The sequence below is a fragment of the Sinocyclocheilus anshuiensis genome, unplaced genomic scaffold (assembly GCF_001515605.1).
Source record: "Sinocyclocheilus anshuiensis isolate Anshui unplaced genomic scaffold, SAMN03320099.WGS_v1.1 scaffold1114, whole genome shotgun sequence".
In the NCBI taxonomy this organism is placed as follows: Eukaryota; Metazoa; Chordata; class Actinopteri; order Cypriniformes; family Cyprinidae; genus Sinocyclocheilus; species Sinocyclocheilus anshuiensis.
In genome coordinates this window covers 462,211-472,584 of record NW_015540838.1, presented here as the reverse complement: position 1 = coordinate 472,584, position 10,374 = coordinate 462,211, and the positions used below count along the sequence as shown (strand labels likewise).

General features: G+C 39.6%; 1 protein-coding gene across 1 annotated transcript; it reads right to left on the bottom strand.

The window, feature by feature from the left end:
* Positions 1–4,253: 4,253 nt before the first annotated feature.
* LOC107687474 (short-chain dehydrogenase/reductase 3-like) lies at positions 4,254–10,360 on the bottom strand. Its single transcript, XM_016484831.1, has 6 exons — positions 9,957–10,360; positions 7,485–7,628; positions 6,105–6,224; positions 5,101–5,339; positions 4,891–5,016; positions 4,254–4,754 (listed from the first exon to the last, which is right to left on the bottom strand). The coding sequence occupies exons 1-6, from the start codon at positions 10,152–10,154 to the stop codon at positions 4,670–4,672; spliced, it is 912 nt and encodes a 303-aa protein (XP_016340317.1). The 5' UTR covers positions 10,155–10,360; the 3' UTR covers positions 4,254–4,669.
* Positions 10,361–10,374: the final 14 nt, after the last annotated feature.

The window sequence follows — 10,374 nt, the reverse complement described above, 5'->3', positions numbered from 1 at the left end:
GGTGATTTTTCCTTCAGGAATGCCTGCAGGATTTTTTTGTAAGGGGAAATTCGGACATACTACATCCGCCAAGTTGTTACAGTCACATGACCTATCTGCGTCAGTTGTGTTGCTTCACTTACATCAAAGTCCCTTTAAGGCATTTAAGGTATTCTATAGTCTTTGCTTACATTCATAAATAATTTCCTGTGGCCTCATAGTAAAGTGTCCATCGTATGTGCACTTCAGAATGCTGGCAGAAGAAGTAGGTCACCCGGGTACTTTTCACCTACTATTTTTCGAATACTATGAATTCGGACATACTACTCACCTCATACTGTTTTTCGCATAGCGAGTGAAGGGACGTATGACTGACTGTGTGATGTCAGATCAAGGGTCTCTCCCTTCAGGGTGACACACTCACTCAGTTAAAGATGGATGTGCAGTGACCACACAACCCTGCGCTGCTTGGACGAATAGCACTGAATATGTATAATGAACAACAATGCAAGTGCTAATATTTAGCATTCATGCACTGCACAGACCTAAGCCTGCTTTCCTTAATGAGATGCTGTCATAAGAATCACATGGGTTTAAACAAACAAGTAGGCTACCATATGCAGTAAGTAACACAAACCAGTCTGACAAATCTGGTTCAAATATGATCTCACACACAAACCTGTGAAACTAATGGCATATGTTCAACATCACTGAAGTTATCTGTTGTAATAGGGATGAGTTACCACGTGCCCTACCAATTCTCCTATTACCCATTTCTACTTCTTTTCCACCTGTGCTGGGTCACATTAAGCAGTTCTTTTTCCTGGGCAAAGGGTTCATCACAGGGTGAGCTGTCTGTCCAGCAACCTACTCAGATTTATCTACTATTTGGCTAACCTTGCACTGAACTCACCCTCTGAGATTTGAGCTGACTTCTCCAACACACATGCACTCCATGACACAGTTTCATGTCCTGATCCCACTCTCAACAGTGTCCATCATTGCTGTTAGACATGCCAAGACTCATTCTTCAGTTGTGTTTTTGGTGATTATTCCCCCAGCCCCACAGCGTACATTATTTATGTTATATAGTTTATCAGAAAGTAACTTTTCCTTTCAGCCACAAAATAACAGCTGAGTGTAGAATGAAGAATGTGATGTGAATGTACAGCGCTCTCTCCACCTTCAATACCACGACTGAGGTGCCCTTGAGCAAGGCACCGAACCCCCAACTGCTCCCCGGGCGCCGCAGCAAAAAATAAAATGGCTCCGGGTGTGTGTGTGTTCACTGCTGTGTGTGTGCACTTTGGATGGGATAAATGCAGAGCACTAATTCCGAGTATGGGTCACCATACTCAGCAAAATAACACCATACTTGGCCACATGTCACGTCACTTACGTAATTGCAATAGCTGCTTCGTGCCTGTTGTATGTCAGTTTCAGTCCCCAGTGTACTTTAATAACACTCTATTGTCTTCTAATACTGCAGCAGGGATGCACCGCATGGAAAGAATTTGAGGGAGAGATGCCGAAAAAAAACAAAACATCTGCCTGTAGATGGCTACAGGTTACACAGTCTTAGATCTCGCATCCAATTTGGCAAATTGAGGTGTAGGGGAAAATTGTCAACAGGCACTTTATTACCTACCCATCTGTTTGGAGCGATACAGCTGTATCGACAGTGAACATCAGCCGTTCAGCTAGGTATGATTGACAAAGTTGAATAAAATGACAAGTTCTAAATTCGTCTATTAGCCTTCCAGTGGCTGACCCCTCTCCACATTATTTATGTTATATAGTTTATCAGAAAGTAACTTTTCCTTTCAGCCACAAAATAACAGCTGAGTGTAGAATGAAGAATGTGATGTGAATGTACAGCGCTCTCTCCACCTTCAATACCACGACTGAGGTGCCCTTGAGCAAGGCACCGAACCCCCAACTGCTCCCCGGGCGCCGCAGCAAAAAATAAAATGGCTCCGGGTGTGTGTGTGTTCACTGCTGTGTGTGTGCACTTTGGATGGGATAAATGCAGAGCACTAATTCCGAGTATGGGTCACCATACTCAGCAAAATAACACCATACTTGGCCACATGTCACGTCACTTACGTAATTGCAATAGCTGCTTCGTGCCTGTTGTATGTCAGTTTCAGTCCCCAGTGTACTTTAATAACACTCTATTGTCTTCTAATACTGCAGCAGGGATGCACCGCATGGAAAGAATTTGAGGGAGAGATGCCGAAAAAAAACAAAACATCTGCCTGTAGATGGCTACAGGTTACACAGTCTTAGATCTCGCATCCAATTTGGCAAATTGAGGTGTAGGGGAAAATTGTCAACAGGCACTTTATTACCTACCCATCTGTTTGGAGCGATACAGCTGTATCGACAGTGAACATCAGCCGTTCAGCTAGGTGTGATTGACAAAGTTGAATAAAATGTTCTAAATTCGTCTATTAGCCTTCCAGTGGCTGACCCCTCTCCAGTGTGCTTTCCTGTTTAGCAGAGTTAGTGTTATGACAACCCTGCTTAGTGTACAATGAGCTCACGATTGGAGGAATGCTGACCATGAAATGCCTGTAAGTTTTGGCAGAGACAGAACAAGCACATTGCCAGGGACCAACACTTCCCTGTTTTCAAACCAACATGAACACCCACAAAATAACACTCACCAGGGTTTTTTAAGCTCAAATACTATTTATTTGAAGTTGACAGTAATATGAAGATAGACATGCTGGAATAACTTTAAACAAGTCCCATACGGCAAAAAAATATATAAATTTTTTGTGGCCAAAATATATTTCAAATATATGTGGTAAACAGTACAGCTTAGGTAAATAATATATTTTTCAAATTCAAAATATATTTAGTTTAAACCAAAATATATTACAAAATATACTTTAAGGAGAAAGAACATACACTTCCAATCTTAAAATAAATTGAGTAAATGCAAAAAGGTATTTTTTAAATATATGTTTTGGACAGTATTAAAGGCACAATATGTACGATTTTTTTATTAAAATATCCAAAAACCACTAGAACAGTGTTATATATTTTGCTGACTTGTGTACTTACATTATCCCAAATGTTTCGAAGAATGTTTAAATCCAGAGAAATAAGCAATTTTATCTAGTGACACGGAGCGTGTTCATAGTCATTGTGTCGCCTGCAAATGACGTCATAACACCTCGATTTCTGGTTTTGTTTTGTAGAAAACGTGGAAACACCAAAGACGCTTTAATATGTTGTGCGTTTTAATAGACCGGTGACGACCGCACAGAATAGCATTATAACATAACTTTCAAATGTATCTAGTATGGTAAAACAGCGCTGCTTTACTCCACATACACACGACCGGAAGGAGCGGAAGTGGTCGACTGTGGCATAATAAAAGCTCCGCTGCTTTCGAGCCGTGTGTCACGCTCATTCAGCGGCCTCGTTTCGCTTCATTCGCTCACCCTGCTTCATAATACTACATTAATAAATCATTAGCACTGTAGCCAAATTCCTTGACACGTCTGTGTGTGGTGGCTCTTGATGCCTTGACCCCAGCCTCAGTCCATTCCTTGTGAAGTTCACTCAAATTCTTGAATCGATTTTGCTTGACAATCCTCATAAGGCTGCGGTTCTCTCGGTTGGTTGTGCATCTTTTTCTTCCACACTTTTTCCTTCCACTCAACTTTCTGTTAACATGCTTGGATACAGCACTCTGTGATCAGCCAGCTTCTTTGGCAATGAATGTTTGTGGCTTACCCTCCTTGTGAAGGGTGTCAATGATTGTCTTCTGGACAACTGTCAGATCAGCAGTCTTCCCCATGATTGTGTAGCCTAGTGAACCAAACTGAGAGACCATTTTGAAGGCTCAGGAAACCTTTGCAGGTGTTTTGAGTTGATTAGCTGATTGGCACGTCACCATATTCTAATTTGTTGAGATAGTGAATTGGTGGGTTTTTGTTAAATGTGAGCCAAAATCATCACAATTAAAAGAACCAAAGACTTAAACTACTTCAGTCTGTGTGCATTGAATTTATTTAATACACGAGTTTCACAGTTTGAGTTGAATTGCTGAAATAAATGAACTTTTCCATGACATTCTAATTTATTGAGATGCACCTGTACATATCGTGCCTTTAATACATTTAGACTGCAATATAAAAAATGGGCAAAATATAAATGAGAAAATAACTAAAACTTACAGAAATTTTATGTTTATGTAAATATATTTTAACATCTATATTAGCAACTTTAAAAATATAAATATTTGAAAAAATATATATACATTTGCCATATGTGGTTGAAGACTTTGACTTTTGTTTTTGTGACAATACTGTTCTTAAAATCAGTGAAAATCAATAAAACTCCCAAGTCACACCTTACAAGGGCAAAATAGCCCTGATGAAAACCTCAGAGCATTCTAAGAACCATTATTAACTGTAACAGTCTGTGCTCCTTGCTATCACAATATCCAAGGAACACGTTCACCTACATGCCTGTGTGCAGTCCAGTATAGGGCAAACTTGCAGACATAATAGTTCCTGGGAAAACAAGCCATCTTGACACGCTGTTTCCTCTGACCCTTTCACAGTTTTTTTTTTTTTTTTGTCCACAAAGCAACAGATTGATGTTCCTGGATGTAGTGCTTGCTTTGCATGAAAAGTTTTGAGGATTTTTCACAGTCAAGCTGTTTCTGAGTTTAAGTCTGCCCTTTGAATGTGTTCATGCAGGTGTAGCTTCCTGAAAACTTATGGATCTCTTCCAGGGCAGACTGGGGCAAAAGGCTGTGAAGAAATCAAGAAGTTATGTGCAGCCAATTGAAATATGTAATATGTAATATATAAAATAATGAATAATAATATATTGTTTATATGACAAACGTATATTCTGCTCGGATTCCTTCAGCAGTGATAGTCTCACCTCTTAAGAATGACAAGAAAGTGCATGGTCCATGGCAGGACAACGAAGGCAGTGTTGGTCCTTACAGCATCCACAGTGCGTTTGGCCACCATCTCAGGATTCAGAGGAGGAAACAGCTTAGGGAACCTAAAAGATGAATTCATTGAATGATGGACCATTTTAATTCCAACTAGGTCTTCTTCGTGTGTATCAGCACCAGCAGCTCATTACCTAACTCTCATGCCCTGGAACATCTCTGTGTCTGTATGGAAGGGAAGCACCGTGGTGCAGCCCACACCTGGACAGTCTAGCAGGCCTAGTGTCAGGCTTTCCATGAAGGCATAAGACGAGGCCTTGGACGTGCAGTAGTCGATGGCTCCAGGGATGGAGGAGAGGGAGAGAATGGAGTTAATGCACACCATGTGGCCGTTGCAGAGCTCCAGCATGCGAGGCAGAAATGCTTTCGTGGTCTGTGGGGGAGACAGACACAATTACACATTGTTCTGTTCCCTCAACCATCTGGAAAATCCAACAATAACAATGAAAGCTTCAGAACTTCGGGGTCGAGAATGTGTTAATTGTCTAGTATTCTCTAGGCTACCTTTGGGTGAAAGTCAACAAGCATATTTGACCGGCTCAGCAGAAATTTTAGCCCACATTCAGTGTTTGATTTCGAGTCAGATGATGGCTCCTCTGCAAAACTCTATATAAAACTGGCATTCCGAAAACGCCATGTGTTTGAAATCAGAGCAACAATATATTACAGCAATCCTCAGTGTGAGCTACTACTGCAGCTGAAGTCTCAGATGATCAGCTCTTGTTCTCATTGACTATGAATGCGTCCTAAAAAGCATGGCTGTGTAGCCTAGATCTTCCAAGCAGTCCATTTTCTTCGAAACGCTTAACTTTAACTATTCCACAAGTTCTTTTAGGACCATTCGCTTTTGTTTGAGAATCTCTTTTGAATTTTTTATCTCTGACTGTTCTATGTGAGGAATGTGGTGTTACTTTTTCACTCTTGGCAAAAACATGCTTAAATGCTGAGGAACACTTCCAAGAATTACAGCATGCCAAGTGACTTAACATTAAGTAACTGAAAAATGTTCTGCAAAACACAAAGGAGTATCTAGAGTTCATGTTAGGTTCAAAGCATGGTTACTGTAGTAAGGCTGCGCTATAATAAATTGGCAGTCATGCGAGCAGTGAGTAAGTTAATATATTGATTAGTCTCTTACCCAGAACTGTCCAAGTGTGTTTATGTGCTGGGTTTTCAGGAGTGCGTCATCATCGCTGTCCATCAGACTTTTTCCATGGACAACAGCTGCATTATTGACAAGAATGGTGACATCCCCGACCTGCATGAGACCACATTGCATCCATTTAGAATAAACTTTACTGTGTGGAGAAGTAAAATGTTATTATTATTAGGAAAAGAAAAGATACAATAATAGATACCAAAGTAAAAATTATAATAATAATGATATACAAATATAATATAATTTAAAATATGTTTTTATAATATAAATTGTTAAATAACAATATACAATGTTTAATTTAGGAGACAAAATTGTACCTCAATAGATACCAAAGCAAAGAAAAATATAGTAAAATAATTTGAAAAATAAAATAAAACAAAAAATATTATGTAAATAAGGCAATTGTTTCAATTAGGAAAAAACATTTTCCCAAACCGATACCAAAGCACAGAAAAATATAATAAAATAATGTAAAAATAAAACATAAAAATAATAGCAATATAATGTAAATAAATATAATAATATAATAGAATATAATAAAATAATGTAAAAATAAAATAAAACAAAAATAATAGCAATATAATGTAAATAAATATAATAATATAATAGAAAATAATATAAATAATCCATTTGTTTAATTTAGAAAACAACATGAACAGGGGTCACTCACAAGAAAGCACTATATATATGACCCTGGACCACAAAACCAGTCATAAGGGTAAATTTTTTTAAATTGAGATTTATACATAATCTGAAAGCTGAATAAATAAGCTTTCCATTGATGTATGGTTTGTTAGGATAGGATAGTTTGTCTCGGATATTTGGCCGAGATACAGCTATTTGAAAATCTGGAATCTGAGGGTGCAATACTGAGTTGTCCAAATGAAGTTCTTAGCAATGCATATTACTAATCAAAAATTAAGTTTTGATATATTTACGGTAGGAAATTTACAAAATATCTTCATGGAACATGATCTTTACTTAATATCCTAATGATTTTTGGCATAAAAGAAAAATCGATAATTTTGACCCATACAATGTTTTTTTGGCTATTGCTACAAATATACACAAGCGACTTAAGACTGGTTTTGTGGTCCAGGGTCACATATGGGAGTCTTCGGCATTAAAAGACTTGAAAATCCCTAGCCTAGACCCTAGTGGCCACAATGGGGGTGCTAGAGAGCACCCAATCTGAAACCCAAAATGACAAATGAGACACCCGACAGTCTTGTGGATGGATATACCCAAGCAAAGGCCACAAGACTAGCTGTTTGAGACAGGGTCACTCTCTGTGAAGTCCTTTTGACTACAATATCTTTTGAGGTCTCTTGAGACAAAGCATGCAGAGTGTAATTATACCTTTTCCCTGAGCACTTTGGCTTGCTGGTACACCTCCTCTCTGTTGCCCACGTCGCACACAAAGTAATGGCACTCTGTTCCGGTCATAGAGATCTCCTCACATGTCTCCTTTAAACATTTCTCTGTGCGGCCCCACAAAATCACCTGTGGGAGAAAAGTCATGATGGGTGTAAAGTAAATGCAGAACATCATGTACACTTTGATGTATAGGTGGAGTTCTCTAAGGAGTTACTGAATTAAGTATTTCCTTATAATTGTACACAAGGTTTAGTGAGAGCAAGTGAGAGTGATAGAGGACAGGGTCAGGCTGTGTAGGTCGGTTAACTCTCTGACTATTAGATCCATCACTCAGCAAGGTCAGCGAGAGGTAATGGACACAAGAATGAGTCCACCCCCTCCCCATCCTGTCAATCTCAATCCACCTCATAAACAAACATACACACATAAAACAGTCACATGTTCTGACCTTCTGAGGAACCCTTCAGTATCTATTCAAGGCTTCTCAAGGGAGAGCATTAGCGTGGGGGAATCTCACAAAACCTGTCAAGAACATGTCCGGGTCACCCAATGTTTTTTGTTTTTTTTTGCATTGTGACAGTACATTCCCCACTTATTCTCACTGTAAAATAAAATATTTCTGCACATTTTAATTGTATTACAGTATTTAAAAAATAAAATAAAAGCTCCTGGTAACCCTACATAGGACAAGTGGTTTGGAAAATAAAATAAAATGACATACTGCCTGACTCATGTCCCACCAATGTCACAAACAGCACATGGTGAGTGTCCCATTATCAGTAAAAGTTCAAGCTACAGAGAGACAACGGGAGACATGGGCAGGGGCAGCCTAACACCCCCTCATTAGTGCTGGCCCAGAGGGGTCAGGCATGGGCCAAAGCCCAGCTGGGAGTATGGGAGTGCCAGCCTCTATTCACCTTTACCTTCCCACCTTTATACCTCATGTTTTATCATTTACATAAACTTTGTAGTTTATGTAATCAATATTTGATCAATATTTAAGTGGCCTAACTTGTGTCTACTTGACTTGACTTTCATACACAGCCTTGGCTCCATTGGCTTTCCATTTGATTCTGTTCTTCTGGGATTCAGCCGTAAGCAGCCCACACAATAACACAAATGACATCATCAGCCCTGCTCTGCAAAAGCTGGCTGACCTGCCCATGAACTTGGTTGTGGTAATCAATCTGCAAGGTGCTTCTCTGCCTACTACACCCCCTTGCAATTGATCCATTCACACACCTACACATGTTGGGCACACATTCACACACATGAATGCAGCACATGCACATTCACTCCCTCACACGCACGCATGCTATTAAAGTAGTGCAGCTATTCCTGACACTTGATGCTTGTGCTTTAGTGTTACCGAGGGTTTACTCTATTCTTGGGAGGAGCAATAAAAAAAAAGTTTAAATCCGTTTTGTGTTCATTAACAATAAACATAACAAATAAGATGATTTGTGACGATTCATCCTGGATGTTTTTTTCCTCTCGCTAGGGAAGTATGAACTGCCCTGGAAGGTTAAAGAGTCACACATGATTTGAGTTAAACAAAACAGCCTTGCCTGTCAGCAGCCCATTGTTGGGCATTTGTAAAGACATAAAGGCTTAGGAAACACCTGTGTTTGTGTGCAGGAGGAATATGAAACAGAACTCAGATGAGGGCAGCAACAGGTCACTATACCTTCTGTTGACTGCGCTGACTGGAAAACCACACTGTGCCCCATCAGGACAAACTCGACCATTTCAAAGTATAGATAGCCAAAAAAGGTGTGTTTACTGCAGTGCGAATAAATCAGGTAAACACAACCCTTACTAGTTCTGCTTGATTGTCAAAAATGCTGAAATAATAAACAAACCGATCAATTTTAAAGCAGAAAAATGTCCTACTCACAACTTTCTTACAGGCACATTGATCTGAGCTGATTCCTTTTCTATTTCTCTTTCTTACTTTATAACTTATGAGTGAGTATTGTAGGAGTGCTGTCAATTTTTTTTTTATATCTTATTTAATCCATGTCAGCAACTGAGCAGTTTTGATAGTGATATTACTACCACCAGGGCGTATTTTCACCTGTCGCCAAATACCTGTAGACGCTAACGAACAGATGAGGTAACCATAACAACGGTACGCCGTTACGGGGTTACATTGATAAAATATGACAAGTAGCCTTATACGTTTAATTTTATTATATGTCTAAATATCACAAATATATCTTTAGTGTTCTGTAAAAAAAAAAGTCTTGTAGAAAACTACGTTTAGCTAATCGTGTTAGTGGCGCCAAATTACAATTTGCTTTGCGCGACACTGCTTGCGCAGATTCCTTTGAAGTAGGCAGTACTTGATCAAGACTGAAATAGACAGCACTTTTTTAATTACAAAGAGCATGTGAGGAGATAACATCTTCAAGAATAGCATTACACCGAATAAAAACTCTAAAGCAGCCTTACCTTTCTTGCTCCTTGCTCGGCAAACTCCTTAGCCAGGTGACGGCCGATTCCTCTTCCACCTCCAGTGATGAGGACCACATCAGTGCCCAGACCTCTGCGCTTCTGGCGCGTAAAGAAGCGCACGATCGCCCTCAGTAAGCATAAGAAGATCTGGAGAGGAAAAAGCAACGCGCATCCCAGCACCTTCATCTCCATCATGACTTTCAAATAGTCCAATCTTTCTATCGAGTTTGTGGAATAAAACAAGCTCGTAAGAAGGGAGTGTGTTTGTAACTTGTCAGCTGTCAAAAGGCACGCTGAAGTTCTCTGGGTAACTGGAAATGCGTCCTGCTCTCCTGATCTGTAAGAAGAAAGTCCCTTATGTACCAGCAAGTCTAACAAAGCAGGTCCATCAGCGTGCCAAATGTCATACCTACCT

Bases quoted from the DNA above. Each gene is read 5' to 3' on its own strand.
- LOC107687474 (XM_016484831.1), bottom strand. From the start codon at position 10,154: ATGATGGAGATGAAGGTGCTGGGATGCGCGTTGCTTTTTCCTCTCCAG. The intron at 7,629-9,956 runs GTAAGGCTGCTT...TTTCTCCCACAG, and splicing joins CCGAGCAAGGAGCAAGAAAG to GTGATTTTGTGGGGCCGCAC. The intron at 5,340-6,104 runs GTAAGAGACTAA...TCTCCCCCACAG, and splicing joins ACACACTTGGACAGTTCTGG to ACCACGAAAGCATTTCTGCC.